At 41.5% G+C, this 18,954-nt stretch overlaps 1 protein-coding gene across 2 annotated transcripts in view; it reads left to right on the plus strand.

Moving 5' to 3' along the window:
- nat16 (N-acetyltransferase 16) overlaps positions 1-18,954 on the plus strand; it is a 32,031-nt gene that overhangs the window by 4,782 nt on the left and 8,295 nt on the right. Inside the window, exons 2-5 of one of the 2 annotated variants that reach the window (XM_037477922.2) lie at positions 11,300-11,486; positions 17,164-17,389; positions 18,260-18,484; positions 18,579-18,919. In XM_037477922.2, coding sequence (XP_037333819.2) covers positions 17,174-17,389; positions 18,260-18,484; positions 18,579-18,919 — 782 coding nt within the window. In that variant the 5' untranslated portion in view covers positions 11,300-11,486; positions 17,164-17,173. The remainder of the gene's footprint in view (positions 1-11,299; positions 11,487-17,163; positions 17,390-18,259; positions 18,485-18,578; positions 18,920-18,954) is intronic. The other variant, XM_037477920.2, reaches the window with a different exon arrangement.

Raw genomic sequence — 18,954 nt, forward strand, 5'->3', positions numbered from 1 at the left:
AAGTTGGAAACCAAACTCTATTAGCTTGTTATTTGCATCTTTTGCGTATTTAAGGTGTTAACTTGTGCATTGTTGCATGTTTGTACTATAACAATGAGTAGGTAAGTTTCTTGAAATCTGTTCCTATAGTTTTGTCTTTTCCAGCTCCATGACGAGGATGCTCGGTGACTAATGCGTCATGTCTGGAAAAAACTTGCGGAAGCCTTCGAGGCTCATGCATGCTCATCGTGGTTTGCTTGAAATGCATGGCTTTTAATTAGATAAAACCCATTTGGCAAAACGAGCCCCCAATGGGCAATAATACCTATCTTAGTTATTGTGCAGAATTTCAATCGATTACATTGACGTCACAAACGTCTGCCTCTAAGAGGGCCTTACAGGGAGCGTTAAGTGTGTGCTACACGTCTACACTCGTACATGCACTTGCACACACACACACACATTGTGTGTTGTACTACAGGGACCATGGAGAGATTAATGACTGTATAGGTGCTGCAGTGCAGAGGGGAGGCCAAGGGAAGAGGACAAGAGGAGGGAGGGATAGATTTAGGAGCAGGGGTAGGGGGGTGGGGGGGTCAGGAGGAGGGGGGGGATGGTAGGGATGATTTAAAGAATAGGAGAGTGGGGGGTGGTTAGGAGAAGCTGGAGAGCAGGCTGAATGAAGTGTGAATAGGGCCAGGAGGAAGTGAGGAGATGAGGAGGGTAGGGACTAAAATAGAAGGAGGCGAAGGAGAGGTGAGAGGCCAACAGGAGGCTAGGAGGAAGTGGAGGAGTCAAGAAGGAGACGAGGAGGAGGTGGAGAAGAATGCTGCAGCTTTTTTGTCTGCAGATAGGCGCGACTCGTGATGAACTGCTGCAAAGTCAAAGCGGGCTTGCTTAGAGCTTGAGATGCATTCACTCTCCCTTCATGAAATCAGACAAGGCAGACACAAGAGAAAACACAAAGCCCTCATTTATCTTCCCTCCAGTGTTTCATCATATTTATTACACCGGCAGCTGTCCGTGGGTGTAATGACATAATCCCGCCCATCCCCCGGCCCCCTCCTCCTCCTCATGACCCTCATTTTACTGGATTCATTGACATGGATTTGTGTCCCACGTCAGGATCAAGAATTCTAAACCGTCACGCAGACAAGAATCCAGAGCAAAACCCCGGTTTTTACAGCTATTTTTATTCTGCCATTTAAGTGTTCAAGCTATTTTGAGCGGGTATTTTTAACTTTGGCGCGATGACAACCCGGGACAAATGACAGCAGGATGAAAAAAGATCAATCAAGCTTCTCGTCGTACCACAGAAAATAACTACATTCAAATGCAATGTTGTTATATGATCTCCCATGTGCAAAGACCCATCAATAATGTGCCATTGAGCTCCAAGCTATTAAAAAGCTAAAATGAGCATACAATGTTGCCATTCAATTTAACTGCATTGTCATTATCTTTTGAGGGGGAACTTATTTTCTCAAGTCTCTGACATAACTTTCTAATCCTAGTCTGCCGAGGTCAGATGAAACAAACACTAGACTTGTTTAGATTGTTTTTGCAATGGAAAACATTATTTGTGTGTTTAAACTGCGGCTGTTATCCAGGGGAAAATAGGTTTAATGGTATGATACTTTAAGAACAAAGGGTTTCAGCCACATTATTGCGTCACAGTCCTGCTACTCATAATACACGCCAGGGCAACACATTTCTATTAATCCGTTAATCCAGAATTTTTGGAGCATTTAATGACAATGAAACAAGGAATTTATGTGATCATAGCATACTGGTTATTGACACTATGTTAGAGGCCAACACCAATTTTGATATTTATGTATATTTAATGTCACCCTTTATATTTCCAAATACAGTTATTTAGAAAATATTCAAACTGAATCATTGATATGCATTTTATTATTATTGTCAATGAGATTATTCACAAATAATAATATTAACGGGACACCACCCTGGGATCAGGTACCAAAAACCACTACACCAACTATAAAAGTCTCATAATTGATGTTCACTGAATATGAGAATGTCCATCTTACTCTGAAGAATGCCGTCATCCTCTGAAAAATGGCATCTACCTTTGAAGAATGGCGTCTTCCTCTGAGGAATGGCGTCTACCTCTGCAGGTTGAAGATCCTGAGGAGTCTATCGTTCGACGAGCGAATTCTGAAATGTTTCTTAAAAGAGCAGCAACTTTTTTTCTTCCTAACACCAAGCTGAAGTCGGACGGAAAGAGAATGAATTGCAAGACAATGTTGTTACATTATTGTAATGCCCACACATGGGCTAGAGACACTTAGTGAGGCCACAGTGCTGGGTTAAAACCATTTTCCCAGTAAGTGTGGCTAGCTTCTTCCATGGTACAGATCCCAACATCCCAGCAATGATGGTTTGTTGAATTAGACACCGCAGCCAGGAGATGGTTTGCTTAGCTTAGCATGAAGAAAAAAAGGACAGGAGGTTACTGCTCCCAAGACGCACCACCATGATCCTACGGTTGTCCGGAATGGACAAACAAACCACTGAGACACATTTGTCTTCTTTTTTGCATCAGCCTCCAAAGTTTTTCCTACACTGTGTAAGAAGCAGCCGATTTTTACATACTGGCCTTTAAGTAGGGATGGGCTTTTCTTCCAATACCGGTGCCTAAAGAGTGCCCGAACCAATACTTTAATTTAAAAAAAGCACAAAACAACAAATGACCATGCCAAGGCAAATTCTTTTCTTCAAATTGAACAATACATTAACTGTTCAAAGTACGTATACTATACATTTACATAAAGGCAGCTGAATGCTATGGCCTGGCTCTACACAACTCTGAAGGTTATGGACAGTGGTTGATACCTGATATTCTTTTTTGGTGTCAACGCAGTCTGTGTTCCAAGTGAGCTGTAACGATTCAAGAAGAGTCACTCATCTCATCTCATTATTTCTGTGCCTTTTCCAACCAATTTCCACACATCAGGCTTAAGGGCTATATGAGACGGCAACAAGTTCACTGCGTCATCAAGCGATGGGATCACAAACCAACCAAGTGGACAGCAGGGATCCAGCCAGGCCTCCAACAAACTTTGATATGGTTGCAGCCCTGATGATCAGATTTTGGTTGCCATTTTAAGTCACTGATCCTAACCACAAACTCATTGTCCTCTCAGCATGGAAGTCCATTGTGACTATTGGATTGTGGGTCCCTCAAGTGACGCTAACCACCATCTCTACTTTCAGAGATGACCTCCAGTCTGTCTTGACACCTGAATCCCCTCTCACATTCAGCTGAAGAGAACCGAGTGGACAACAATATGCTTACTCTCGCTATTTTACATGTTTGAAACGTGATGGTAATCATGTCAGGTTTGGATGGCCGAAGTAGGACCCAATCGCAGACTTTATTTAAAAAAAATAACAAAATGCCTCAGGACAACACGACCACCGAAACGACTCATCAGCATTGACAAACATCTCCAACAAGAAGTCATTGGACCTGTGATTGGAAACAGGAGGAAACAATCAGGGACACAGCAGACAATCAAACTAAGAAGGAAAATCCACCAGGGCATAAAGTGAAGTTGTCACATTCAACTTGATTTTTCATGGTATAAAAACAAAAGTAAATTGCACAAATGTAAATAAATAAATATACATATTATATAAAGTAAATAAGTAATATATATAAAGTTGAAATATCTGCAAAATCCTCTGGTGAAAAGCTCATCAAGTGATTGCAGCTGAAGAGAAAGCTACGGCAGCCACTGGTAAGTTTATTGTAAATTATGCACAATGCCTCAAATAACGCATTATTTGTGGCCGATGCTACAGTTAACAGGTGGAGGCCTTAAACCACTACTTTTAATTAAAGCGGTTCAGTGAATGCATGGAGAAAGCAATGCTTCAAGTAGTGAGGTAATGCTTCCTCTGGTGCTGGTTGACGGACTCTAAGAGTTCTTGCCAAGGTAAGGGCAACATAAATAAACTATGGGTTTCTTTCAACCTTTTTTAATTTGGTAGTTAACTACACATTAATGACAACATTCATATCTTCCCTATTTTTATTTCTAGGAAAGACAGTCCTTCCCCATCCCGTGAGCACCTGACAGGCCTGGTACCAGCCAAAGGCACAGAAGAATGGACCCGAGGGGACAATGATGAACAGTGAATGAGCATTAACACTTTGTACAATACTATGCTCTACATATTAAAAACTGTAATCACTAAATGTTTGAATCTTTTACTTGCTATTTGGTTCAACCATCTCCATTAATGTCGGAATAATCAACTGGGGGATGTTTATCTAATAATCAGAATATACAGTAATTATCTTGATTCATTTCTCCATAGTCATGTTCTTGCTATAAATTCAGCTGTGATCCTGGGACTGGTGGAAGAGGCAAATGAAAAGATTCCTAAGAAATTGCTTCCCAGTTTCTATTACAGAACTGCATTGATGCCTGTTTGTTGTCACACTAGCTTTTAAAATAAAAAAATGCTGTTGTCAACTTCAATTTTTCAATGAAAAAGCTACAATGAGTGGATTGAATCATGTGCATTAAATGTGCAACCAACAGCAAGCAAAACTCAATAACTTTACGTTAGTAAACCGCACTCTGCAGAGAAAATGTTTGATGGCCTCAGTTTCGGTTGCGAATGATCTAAGACCATCGTCGACGTAGAAATCTTGTTCAACAAAGTGTCTAGCATCACTGCCAAGCATTCCTCTTGGCGTTTTGCTGCCCACTTAAAACCAAAGATTGCCATTACGGGTGATGGGCTGTTCCCAAAAACATGAACTCGCATTCGGTACTCAATCACATCCTGGTTGAGATCATTTTCCCCGGAAGCACAAGAACCATAGAAAGTCTCTGCAATCTTCACACACCGAAAATGAAGTAGAACATTTGTCCTCTGAATCTGAGAAGCACTTCAATGAGGCTATCGTTAAGGTCTGGCTCGGAAAGCAACACCTCATTCAGTGAGATTCCATCATACTGTGCACTGGAATCAAATCTGGTCTGGTTTTTGAGGTTGGTACACTACAAAGGTAGGGAGATACCAATAGATAATTCCTTATCTTTGAGTGGTGGCGCAAGCTCAGTATGCTTATTATCAAGCATTTTTTGCATGAATTCAGTGCAATGCCATTTCATTCCAGATTTCTTCTGTAACGTCTGTCGCAGTGACATCAGGCGGCTGTGAGCATAGTCTGTGTTGTTCGGGAAACGTCGTGGCTGACGGAAAGGGAGAGGGGTGACCCAGGTGTTTGTGTCATCTTGTAACAACTCCCGTTCCATGATCTGCTAGAAAGTTGTCATTCTCATAGAAAACTGCTTTTCCGAGGCTATCCATCTTTGGTATCGTCGATGTACTTTGCGTGGGTTTGTGAAGGAGTGTATTCCTCCCATTATTTTCAATACAATAGATTTCTTTCACTTCTTTCTGATTCTCACGTGGAGTAAAGCAAGTTGGTCTTCCATTTTCGAGGATGGAAGTCTTCATGGCACTGACTCTGTTTTGCCCTGTGAGCGTCCCCGAGGCATACATCCCCTATAATGACTCACCCCAGGTCTAGCTTTTGTGCATATGTTGCATCATGAGGGCCATTGTGCTGTTTACGAACTTTATGGGCCCTTACAATGTACCTACCTACCCAATAGTAGCAGAGTGGCAGCGTCTGGATCAAGAGCTAGGATTTTAGTCGCTATCTGTTTTACGTGGTGTTGGTACGCAGCTTCCGCTGTTGGGATCTTTGCTCTATGTAATTTCATTACACTTGGTTAGTGTAGGTAGTGGCGTGTTCGTTCTCCCATCTATGGATTCCACCGTAAATCCACAGGCTTTTCTGCCAGCTGTTTCTACTATTCCCGCACATGTTTTGAGTGTGTATGACACTGCATCTCCATCTTTGAGCAGGATTTGCCTTTGAAGTCCTACAACAAACTTTGGTACACCTCTATGTGACATCCATCTGCTTTGTCTCCTCCCCCTCCCAGCCATTCTCTGAGAAAGGGAAGAAACTTGACTGGGACTGTTGAGGAGGACTGGGGGAAAAAGCAGAGAGGTGTTTATTTCCGTCACACTCTGCATTTGATGGGGGTTTCACAGAATTTTGCCTGATGCGTAGTGGAGGCACAGCAATGAAAGCATATACTGTTCTCTTTTAAGTATTTCCTCCTATCATCTAAGATCATTTTCCTGAACCCTTGTTATATAGGGGCGGCAGTCTGTCGAGATCTTCTGTTTTGGTTACTGTCCTGAGATGATATGCTTCTCTTGTGTACAGTGTACTGGTGTACAGGTTGAGACCGGTTTATTATGACTCAACTTCTCATTCTTGTAAGAGGTTGGAGGAAGAGTGGGGAGGTCGAAGCTTGGGTCATTTCTGTCTTCAGCTTCTCTGCAGACAAATTCTCGGAAATTTGATTTGCATCCCTGAGGCAGCCACCTGTCTTGTAGATATACAGGAAGCTTCTCGACAATAGGCTGCACTCCTCTTGTTGTGTCAAGGTAAGCTAGGCCTGGTAAGTATCTGTCTCTTTTTGTAACACCCAACTCTATCAATAGGTCTGCCTGCTCTTGAAGTATTTTACTGTTTGTTATGGATCCTGTGGAGGCTGTGACAGATTGTTAGTATACCAAATGAAGGTGGCATGACATTGGAAGACCCAATCCTAAGTGCCTCCTCACTAGAATCCTTTCCCAGACATTTTGTCAGCAAATCCATCTCTTCACATCTCAAGGTTTTCAATTGTGTTGATCAAGGTCTCTCTCCAAGCTTGGTAGTGTTCAAGTAGGTCATCAAACATTGTCAATCCTGAGGATACAAGCTGATTTTTAGCGAGAAATTTGGCGAGATCAGCTACTGTAGCATTATGATTTGTGTTGCCTGAGGCAGATGACTTTGAGTGGAGACCGTTGTGCTGTTGATCATATTTCCTCCGCTGTGGGAAGCTCTTGTGTGTCTCGTTGATGGTACATCGGTCTCCTATTGATGATGTGTGACTGGGTCTGCTGGGATGGGAGTAGTGGACCTAAAGGGTAGACTTCCTTATCCTCTTTTGGTGCCTGTGTGAAATAATTCAGAGAATGATCGCTGACATAGTCATGCGTTCTTTTAAGTGCACTCTATTGAGGGGGCAAGAACTTGAGTTCTTTATGGTCAGATCCATCCATACCAGCCATACATCTCCTGCGTGAGCAGCTTTGCTTCTCGTTGATTGATGTGGTCATTTCTGCCTTCCAGCTTAGCTCTCTCAATTTTGAGTTCACTCTCCTTTTCTGTGAAGGCCAGCCTGATTTTAGCTGTCTCTGCTTTAGCATCTACTGACTTGGCTGTAGTTTCCATGGTGATGATGTGCAGACCCAGATATGAGTAGTTCAATACATATAACAACAGATGAAATACACAGCGCATTGCGTTTATTTTAGTGGCAAGATGTAATAACCACCGCCAGGTCAAATTCCATGTATGTCTAACATATGGTGGCAAAAGACGTTTCCTGAATAACACTCGTTTACAGAGAACCTACATCATGACTATATTGTAGTGGAACTTAACAAATATATACATTTACATTTACTGTAAATAGTTGTAAAACTTATGGATGAAGCCGATTATGTGGGCTATAAAAGAGAGGATTATATAGATTGTAAGTGTCACGGTTTGGGTCCATGTCCTGTTTTATTTTGTAGTGCGGTGTCTCTCTTGTCCCTGGGTTAACTTCACTTCCTGTCTTGTCCTGTCTTCCCTTGTGATTATCTGCAGTGTCGATGATGGTTTTCCACCAATGTCCATATATCCTTACAAGGGCCATGACAGAAAAGGTTCGGGAACAACTGAGCTAGACCAAGACCAGACCTGTTAGTTCTTGTAATGGTCGAGTATGTTTTTTGGATCCAGTTTTGCAGAGGAATTCTTTGTGGTTGAGGGGGGCACATTTTTTTAATCAAGGATTGTGCGTGTGTGGTGGAACGGGGTGTCACAAGACGTTTATTTAGCTCTTTGGCCAGGACCGTCCACACAAGGGGCGACGAGGCACGGAGTTGTGATCAGCACCCACAGGTGGCAAGAAGGCGGAGCTTTAAAGTGGAGCACCGGGCCCCCCAGGTGTCTCCAGTCAGCGCTCTCCAGGCACCTGCCATTAAAAGAGACATACATCCGAGTAATACGGCAAGGGACCGTCACAACACCCCCCCCCCCCCATAAGAACTGGGTCCTGACAGGAATCCCAGTATCAAGAATACCACAACTGAAAGAAAATAGGACCACCTTTGCTACAACCCAGAAAAGTATATACATTATAATTCCAAATGTTTCCCTTCCCATTTGAGGAACAACTTAAAAGTGCAAGCAACCTTCTTCGACGGATCCACCTCGCCTGCACCGGTTCTTATCTCCGCAACTGTGGCTCTTTGGAAGTATAGGGTAGGAATAGGCAGGAGGAAAACCAAAGATTTAACACGTAAACAATCAGTGAGGAGCCCTGGACAGCGTGTCCGCGACCACGTTTTCCGTCCAACTTAATGTACCGAATTTCCAAGCAGTGCAGAGTGTTTTGACCTTTTGGAATTCTTTCTGACAGCCCGGAGACCAGACAAACTTTGCCTTACCCTTAAGCAAATCAGTGAGTTGCGCCAGAACTGTTGAGAAGTCTTTACAAAAGCTCCTGTAATAGCCCACTAGGCCCAAGAAACGCATCAACTCTTTTTTCATTTCTGGAACTGGATACTGCTCTACGGCCATAACTTTTCCATTAACTGGACACACCTTACCCTGGTCAACCACGCAGCCCAGGTAGGTCACGTTGGCCCTTGCAAACTCACATTTGTGTCACCCATGTGTCAGAATAAATCCAAGTAACCCAAGTTACCTTCCGAAAGTAGAAACGTGGCGTATTATCAGCCTTAGGCACCAACAAGCACGGCGAGGACCAACTAGAAGAACAGGGGTCGGCAATCCCATTCTCCAGCCTGAGTGTGCCTGCAAATCAATGTAAGGAACAGCGAAGTCCACCGGTGCACCGCAAATAGACCATAGCGTAACAAGCAACAGTGCGCCCCTCTAGCTGACTGCCTCACCATGAATTACATAAATAAGCTCTACCCTGGTCTTCATGCAGTTACTGGCGATGGGAATTTATGCACTAAAACCCAGTGGCAAGAGAAAGCAACCAGAAACTGGCGACTTCCCCTGGACCACGGACGTGCTCCCGAGACAAGACGCTCTAATCGCAACACTAATAAAACAATAAACAAGACGGAACCCAAAAGGGTAACGCCACTGAACCTGATAGTGGAACGCCGTTCATCAAAGCTACGTGAAGGGCACCAGCCGGACAACATGAACCCTACCTTGATTTACCGTCCTCCCCCAGACTAGCCACCCAAAAGTACGCACCCCAACTACACTCTGTGACGTACGCTGTCAAACCTTGATGACCAGCTAAACATGGGCAGTAGTAATCTTAGTAAATACCACCTTCTCGCTACTGCAAGATGGATCACCCTGGATCCCGGACCAAGCCCCAACTGTCACGACCCGGCTCGAGCAGCCATGACAAAATGAGGGAGACGCAGACAGTTCCCTCAAAAAAAAGTATTTATTTAGCTCTTTGGCCAGGGCCGTCCACACATGGGGCAACGAGGCATGGAGTTGTGATCAGCACAGACAGGTGGCAAGAAGGCGGAGCTTTAAAGTGGAGCACCGTGCCCCCCAGGTGTCTCCAGTCAGCACTCTCCGGGCACCTGCCATTAAAAGAGACATACACGTAGTAATACGGCAAGGGACCATCACAGGGGGATTGAATTAAAATGCTTTAGTTTGCAACAAAACTTTCAAAAAATGATCTTAACCAAGGCCCATCTCTAGTACTACAGCACTACTTGAGAACAGACCACTAACAGATGGCAACTTACAAGTTACAAAAGAAAAATTAAATCTAATCTAGAATACTATTAATGGTATGTTTGAGTCAAGCTCCCACCTATTAAATTATTTTAGCAAGTTGATAAATACATTTGAAATTTTCTTGCACAAGTTACTCATGAGAGCAGTGTTAGTGATTATAGACTTTATTTCAGCACAAGGTACTCTCAGCACTGTGACCTATTAAACAGAATGAGACCTTGTATCGATGGGCATGCAAACTTCTGGTACATTAAGGTCATCTTCATTAGGATTAATACAGGATACATTTCATTGCATCTACATTGGGTTTATCACAAATGTTTCAAAGTCTGGATGTAATAATGGGAAATGAAGAAAAAAACTTTTCAGTGGAGGGCCGCTGACCATTTATGGTTCTTAGTCTTGGCATTCACAAAAAATACTGTGAGTAAGTGAATGCATGGCTAATAAATAGATCAATAATTAACCACTATCATCTAACGAAGCAATTTGTTTAATGCTATTTTTACATTACACTCAACTAGGTTTCCTTTCGTAGAAATCTATATGCAATAGGGGTTATCTCTGGGACTCTTTTAAAAGCAATAAATCTAAAGGTTATCATTAACCGTGACCTCTGTCTTTACGATGGCCCCCTATGGAATCATCCGTTCCGCCATAATGGATGGGCATCAATATTAAGGTTTCTCTGTACATCATTTCACAAGGTTGTTTTAGAAGTTGGATCCCAGCTCACATTTTTTATTTTACTATAGTTACATGCTAACATAAGCATAAGGTGTAGATATCTGATCTGCGTTTCTTGTCTTTGAACAGTTCACATATAGCGCTTGAGATGTGATTTGTGAGCGCCAAGGACAACCCGGATCTGGCTTGGAAATGGCACTTTTGTTGAAGAGCTTAACAATTTTGTGACAAGTGGAAAAATGAGGATGTATAGTGTCAGTTAGATACTGGACACAGATGTTAGGAGTAATTTGTCTTGAAGTCACTGTGTCAATCTGATATTGTATTCTTTGTTGAAAAGGGAATAACAATTAAGAGTCATGCAGATCATGACCTGTATGTAGTCCAAAAATATTAGGTAAACTGCGTGCTGTCTTCTGGCAAAATGGTATTATCCCAGTTTATAACTAGAGCAGAATACATTACAAAAACATCAAAATTCGTGTTGGATTTTATGTAACTAAACAAATACACACAGGATGTGTAGTAATAGGTTAATTTGGTTTGCCTTTTCTGAAAGCATGACTTATTTTACACAGAACAAACCAGTGTAGGTTATAATATGAAATATACCGTACAGCTGGCTCGTTTCATGGCAACGAGCACAGAGTGATGATTGACAGATTTCCCCAACTAATCATTTTCTGGTGCCTCTGTGTCAATGGTTTGTTTCATGTATAGGCGGGGCTGCGTGGGAAAAATGACATGGAGCCTGCTATCACGCAACAGAGCGGTTTGCTTATGTCTTTACGTCAGCATGGAGCCTACTGGCATGAAGCACTGGAGCCAAGGACCTTCCAAGGAGACATGAATGGTTTTGGTGTCCATGTTCTCATCACACCCAGCAGGATAATCTACCGAAGACATGGTGTGTTCCTTTGAGTTTTGTGTTATTCAGGTGCTTAGGATATTTCGTTTCTGTTGCATTGGAATGTTTCTTTTCTGTGTGGGAAGACGTAGAGGAGAGCTGGCAGCAAATAAATCAAATCTGTTTGGTTAAAAAAGACAAAATTACATTTTTTATGTGCGACATTTCATCACCACTGTGCACTAGCTTAGTGTGCTTTGTTTTTATCCTAACCGTAAACCATTAGATGAGTAATCTCTTTGGTTACATCATATAATTCCTGTAATACTTCCTCTTGGGGTTGGAGTTTTTCCGGCATTGCTGAAAATTCAATCATCAATCATAGATTAAAGATAAAAATGGGTAAATCTGGAGATGCTAATATTAATGTGTGCCAAGTACACAGGCGGGTTGAAAAAAGTCACTCGAAAGAATTTGCTTATATGTATGCATGTTTGGATTTCAGATCTCCAACTCATGTCTTTTCACACTATAATCTCAAAGCTCCTCCAACAATTCCACAGCCAGCATACTGGCAATTGACCACAGTGTGATGGCAGTTTGACAGTTGTTTTGCAAATGGGCCAAATTCCATTTTGTGTTGAGTACACTGCCAGTCAAATAGCGGGACAAAGCAAGAGCTTGAGAGACTGATTAGAACAAGAACGAATGAATAAGTGTTTTAGAGGGAGGGCGGGAGAGGGAAGAAGAATAACAAAACAGCATTGCTCCCATTGGCAGGACCGGACTATCCAGCAACGCCTGACACCTCATCTCAAAGCATCAAAGCATGATGGAAAAATACCAGAGTCCACAGTGTGTATGTGTGCCCACAGTGTGTGTCGGCTGTGACCAGACAGTGTTTTCACTACAGATGCCCTTACAGCTCACATGGTCCATTGCTAGATTTTTGGGACATATCTAGCTTTTCTGTTTTAGCCTCTTCAACCCCCTAAGGGGCCGGCTCTCGCCCCCTCTTAATGGCATAAAAAGACAGTACTTACACACAATAACAAAGGTTGTTTTATATAAACGTGCCCATCTTTTGTGAAGTTTAATCATTTTTTATACAATGATATGTTCGGGTAGCGGTTTTGGCAATGGATAAAACTACTTCTGTAGTCTATTTGTAGAGCCACTTTCCCATCAACACCATCTTTATTCAGGAATACACAGTTACTTAACCTTTATCTATCTTATGTAGTAGTTAGGTTACGTAGTTAAGAGTGCAACGTCATAGAAGTGTTAAGTTGAAGTCATCTAATTGAGAAAGAAAAAATCATTGTTGACTTTTTGTTTCCCAATGGAAACTCTTGCCGGTCTAACAGGTTAAAGTTATATTAAACACAATGGAATTAATAGAAAGAATAAATGGTGGTTAATGTAAAAATAACTTCATATCCTACGTTACTTTCTCCTAATGTCGTACAGTTATGTAACATATTTATGTAGACTACATTGTGCAAACTATGTAGTAATGTTGCTCAACTCTAAACTTAAAAATTTTGACTTTTGATTTCAAACAGGACACATGTCTCCTGGGTGAGTCCTGTGTCATGTGAAATTTCTGTAAATAACACGGCTGGGTTAGGTTTTTTGGGTTACTAGGCTACATTACCTAAAGTTACATAACCCATAATATGCAGTGAAATAGACTACGTTATGCAATTCATGTGGTAATGCTACTTAGCACTGCATAACTTAAATCCCATCAATGTTGAATTTTTGTGACCTGAACACCTGTCTCCTGGGTGAAAGTCCTCAGGTTTTGGAGGAAGTCTGTAGACCCAACCAATCTCAACAATCCCCAAGCTATGTAGACTTTACCACTCTTTACACTTTCTGAAAGTACTCTCCATTTACTCTTGGTATAGCTGTGGTGAAGCGTTTTAGTTTGACATGTAGGGTCAAAGGGTGAAGCTGGCATATTTGGCAAGTTGCGAGTGAGAACGGGTTGACATGTTTCAGTTGGAATATTAAGTTGTCCTTCCCACTAAAGTCTTCCATTGATGTTAATATGTTGCTATGTACACTCGCTAAATACTGGCATGCACTTCTGGGGCAGGTGTGGACTGCCATATTTATATTTATACATTTTAAAGTATTGCTTTAGGTGTGTTTGGCGTTGGAGCATTGCAGCACTGCTTAAATAATGCTATTGTTGCGTTTTGCAGCCATGGTTAGTATGCTATTGTTTTTTCTCTTGCCAGCATGACTTGTAGATGTGTCCCATGTATTCACAAAAAAATAGCTAAACCTGTGTTTTAAATGTTAAAGATGCTAGATTCTTCAATAAATTTGAATTTTCAAAACCTTTGATCATTTTGTCACCTTTTTGGACAAATTGGTATAGTTATGTAAGTAGGATTTTACAAAAGGTGTGTAACATAATCTCTCACAACCCTTACCCCAGTTCTCCTCTTAGTATTTCAGTGCCACATTGCTCTAGCATTTTTAATGTGATTATTTTTCTACATGGTGTTTTTCTCAACTTGGTCATGCCCCTGTTTGCAGACTGAAGTATGTTGTGTGCACCAGGCTGGTGGACTCTGGTGTAAGAGTGCCTGCTCTTGTTCTGAATTCTTAGTGACTTGGTACATTCCTAGTCCAGCCTTTTCCCCCATCGTCAACTATCTGCCAATTGAAAACACTGAACCCGTCTTTAACTCTCTCTTCCATAGCTCCTACTTGCTGTAAGATAGGTTCATCTGTGGAAGGAACCGTTTAGATGTACTCATAGCTGGTTCTCAGGATACTCACCTTGGTGGTGTTCTTGCCCTACTCTTCTCTATCCTAGGGTTGCACACTCTTCTTTGGAATCTTCTTACCTTGTTATTCCTTGACTTGACTTGATGTCTGAAGTTGTACCACCTTACAAGACAATGTTTATACGGCAACTGGTGTATCAGGCTTGAATCTACATTTCTGTTAATGTGGCATTTATCAGCAATTCTTCTCTTTTTCTGTGTGTCTCTCTTCAGCGGCACATTTTTTATAATGAAATACTTAAGGATAAAGCTGCCGTGTCTGTATGTGTGGCCATCTGTTGGGTCAAGCCATTCAGTCACAGTAATCCTCCCTCTCTTCTCAACCACAATTGGGCACATCTGGTCCATGGAGGTAAATAGTTGTGCTATTCTTGAACTGTAATCATAATCATCACTCAAAATAACCATGTGGGGTTTGAGGCTAATGCAGAAAAGGATATGGTCCCATCTAGGTATACGGTACAATTGATGATACCTTTGGGAAATAAGGAGTAGCATAAATGATTGGATAAGGCGGTGAGCATGGTTATGTTTTATGATGACAGCTATGATTGTGATGGCTCTGTTATTACGTTTCAGACATGATAACGTCTTATGCAAAATTTTCTTATATGAATTGGACAAACACTTATTTGGACGTTCTGTGTTGCAGTTCTATTGACTGCCAGCTAGTCATTAGTAGATGTGTGTTGCTTTGAATTAAAGTTGCCAGTTGCAGACTCAGGCAGTACTCAAGACTAGTGTGCTTGGTCCTACGGTTATTAGTTTCAGTTTTCTTGCATTGACTGTTGGATTGTGGTCATCCTTTGCCATGTTTCTTTGTGATGTTGGCAGCTGTTTTTTTATGATGTATCCTTTTAGTCTGGCTAGTCTGGTTTAGCATTCTCAAAAGCCTCCATACAGCCATTGTGCTAGTGTACTGACCTCCTGTGTTGGACAATTTGCAGTCTCCTGCTCATTATACTTGTATTGACATCTATCATATTTAGTGCTGGGTACCCTTGAACAGTTTCATCATCATCAGTGCCAAAACCCCAGTGTTGGAGGGATTAACAATTCTGTCTCTATTTATGGCACAGCTGTGAACTTCCAGTACCTGTACCAGTAACTCCTGCTTTGTCTTGTGTTCCAATTGACCCATTTTGTTATGTCCATGGGTGTTCACTCCTTCTGTTTGGTTAGAGCACCTGCACACTTGTGATCAGAACTGGAAGGGAATAATATGAATCTTCCACCCATTCATTCCCAATAAAATACATAATTGCAAAGGAAGAACAAAACACAGACTCTATCTGAGTACCCAACCCCATATGTTATTTACCCTGATGTATCTTATCTCAATGGATTTACAGTATTGGATTTTCAGGGTATATTAAACCAATTTATTGTCTGTATAACTATTTGAATACTTTAGCAACATTCTGGACAAATATATGTGTAATATTGAGTAGGTATCAGAAGATATTAGTTTAAGGATTAGGGTATTGAGGTTATTGATTTTCAGGATGCATTGGAAAAGAGGATGCGTGCCCGTCTTCTACTTCCTGTGTCTGTTTTTCATCGTTTTTTGGCCCTTCTTGATGTCTGTTTTTTCTTCAGCCTGGCTAGTTTGTTTCCCTCTGCCTTGGATTTATTAGGTCCTCTGGTTCATTCATCTTGCTTCCTTTGCATATATCTATGCTTTCTTCTGAGCTATTCTTTAGGGCGCTCTCACGAGTTATTGGTTCATTTTCTATTTAATTTTGTTAGTAAAGCAAACCAAATCTCAAGAAATGCCATTTCAAAGTATGAAATTGTGGACTTTAAAATATTGTTGTGATTTTTTTTCACATTCACTTTGCACTGATATAGACTTAATTGCTAGTGTTGTTCTTTTGGCTGAGATGTCAAGCAAACATCAGACTTCTGCAAAGGTCCAAGTCAGTCCTATTCCACTCATGTCACTTGACTGTATTCAAACAAGCAAATGGCAGGACCGGATGGGTAAGACTCTAATCTTGCTGCAATCTAACCACACAAGGGTTTTCTTGGAAACCTTCCAAGACCAGCTCTCACAGTTGGCCTTTAGGCGATTATTTTGGTCTGCACCAGAATATGATTACTCAGTCACTGACAATTGCCCAAACAAATGGTACAAGACTTACATTAATATGGACTTAAGATGGACCTGAGGAAGTGTCCTTAATCTAAATCAGCTACATGGTTTTCCTCTCGTATGGCAGTTTGGTCAGTTTTTTGGGATTGATTCAAAATATTGTCGTCTGTCTTTGCGTTCATATTAAAGTTTGACCACCTGTAGTGTTTTTCTTATCCCGTCCTGCTTGCTATTAAGTCCAGCACCAATCCCATCCTTTTAACTCTTTTTTTCTCTTTGAGTCCCATTGTAAACATTGACCATTATAAACATTTCAACCAAAAGCAAAGGTCTTATTCTAATTGGCAATATTCTCAGAATATTGATATTAAATGAATGCTCAGGGGGTCTGTATTGTATGCTGTGTTCTCTCATTACTGAAATATATTATATTTTCTTAATTTTGTACAACAAATATTTAAGCTATGCTTTACCACTGAACTGCTTTCACTCACTGCTTACAATATGTGTAATTCACATAATGCAAGACATATGAACACAAGGTATTATGCATACAATTATACTGCTTTACTGTATTGTACTTTGTGACCCCAGACCCATATGGTTGTTGATGTGATTGTACGAAAAACAAATGCTATACAGGCAGATATATCTCTGAAGAAGCTTGTTTGTTGATTGAATCAAAATATGAACTTTCTGAGTTTCTGCACATCCCAAAATTGGCCACCTGTATGGAATTCCTGTGATAGAACAGTTCTTGGGCTGTCCTAATTCCTGTTTTAATAAAGATAAACAAAATTTACAATAATCTTTCCCACACTTTGTATCTCATCAGTTATTTCAAGATGAAGATCGATACCAGCCTGACTATGCTCCAGCTCCCAGAGGCCCTGTCCCAGGCAGGCCTCCAGTTCTCTGTGGCCACTGAGGAGGATTTTGATGAGATCATGGCCATGAGCCAGGACATCTATGGTGGCCTTGATTACCTTCCCACTCGATACACCAACTGGCTGCAGGAGACCAACCGCACAGTCATACTGGCTCGCAAGCAGGGAAAAGTGGTAAGTTAAATGAATGGCATGAGGTCTGAGCAAGTCTAATCTTCTTCAGATCAGTTTTATCTCATGGTGATGGTAAAGATTTTCATGACTTCCGGTTTGATGGTCTTCTACAGGGTGTGAAGAGGTCCAGTTAGAGAAGATCTCTAGAAGGTCCGGAAGATTCTAAAACTTCTTTGACCAAAAATAAATTATTGTCACGTAACAAAGAACTGAAGATATACAGTATGTGTGACTGCTAATAAAAAAAATGTTCTCTCAATTAACAAAATAAAAGTAGGGAATAAAAAAAAAATATATATATATATATATATGAAAAAACAGCGCTGCCTTAAGCACAAAACAAGTCGATATGAAGGGAACAACAAGCCTCTCATCTCTCAGAAGGAGGAAACCATCACTAGCATCCCGCACATTCTTCGTCATTACCTTACTGGAGTCAGCCAGGGTTTCTTTGGAATGAAAGTAAATGCGTCCGTTAGTAAGCGAATGACCAATTGGGCACCCTGCTTTACATCATTCGAAGGTCATGACCAAAGAAGGATTTTGGAAAGTCGCAGATGTGGTTCTGCGGTTGTGCACATTGTGACACATTGTGACATGCACATTGTGACTTGGATGATGTGCACATTGTGACTGGATGATGTGGTTCTTAGAGTAGGTTGCTTAGTCTGTTTCCATGCAACATAAATAGACAGAAGAAATGGGATCTTGATTTCTGCTCCACAAAGTATCTTTTTGTCCCTGAAATCTTGTGAACATGTTATGCTGCATTGCCCCAGCTACAGGAGTAAAGTTGTAAAGTTAAGTTCTTGGAACGATGTGTTAATGTCATTGTTTCTTTTCTCTGTCTTTTTCTGTGATACTCAACAGATTGCTCTGGAGTCTGTCTGTGTGATTGATGATGGGGAGACTATGCTGGTGGAAGGTCTACGTGTTGCCCCTCAGGAAAGGGGAAAGGGGGTGGCAGGAGTTCTTCTTCGCTTTTGCTCCGAGCTGGTCAAGACCAAGTACCCTGATGTCAAAGTAACCCGCTTGACTCGTGATGATCAGCTTGGACCCAAGGACTTCCAGAAGTATCGTCTCATAACCAAGCAGGTACTAACAACAACTAAAGACTTGCATGAACTTGCTGTAAGTCTTTGTGTTTACTTTTGTGGTGTCAGCTCATACATTGGCTTTATTCCCACAGGGTATTCTGTTGGTACGCTTCCGAGCAGAAGACCTCAAGCTACGTCTGTCTGAACTGGGTCTGAGTGGAGACATCCAATCCTCTCTGTCCACCTCCTCCAACCTTCCTCAGGTGCATCTTGACCCCTCAGCTGTCCAACGGCTGTATTTGACCACTGACCTGATGCAGGGGATCCTTCCGAATGCCACCATCATTCAAGACTGGCAGCCATTCAAGCTTCTGCCCAGTAACATGGGTATCCTGCTGAAGAAGGACATTGACTGGGTCGTCGATGATGTGTCCAACCCTATCGTGGCCAGTCTCTGTACCTTCCCTTTCAGAGTGCCCATTGGAGATGACTGGTGATTTCTTTATTATTTTTACATAACTGTCAATA

This window comes from Pungitius pungitius, chromosome 1, assembly GCF_949316345.1.
Source record: "Pungitius pungitius chromosome 1, fPunPun2.1, whole genome shotgun sequence".
Classification (NCBI taxonomy): Eukaryota; Metazoa; Chordata; class Actinopteri; order Perciformes; family Gasterosteidae; genus Pungitius; species Pungitius pungitius.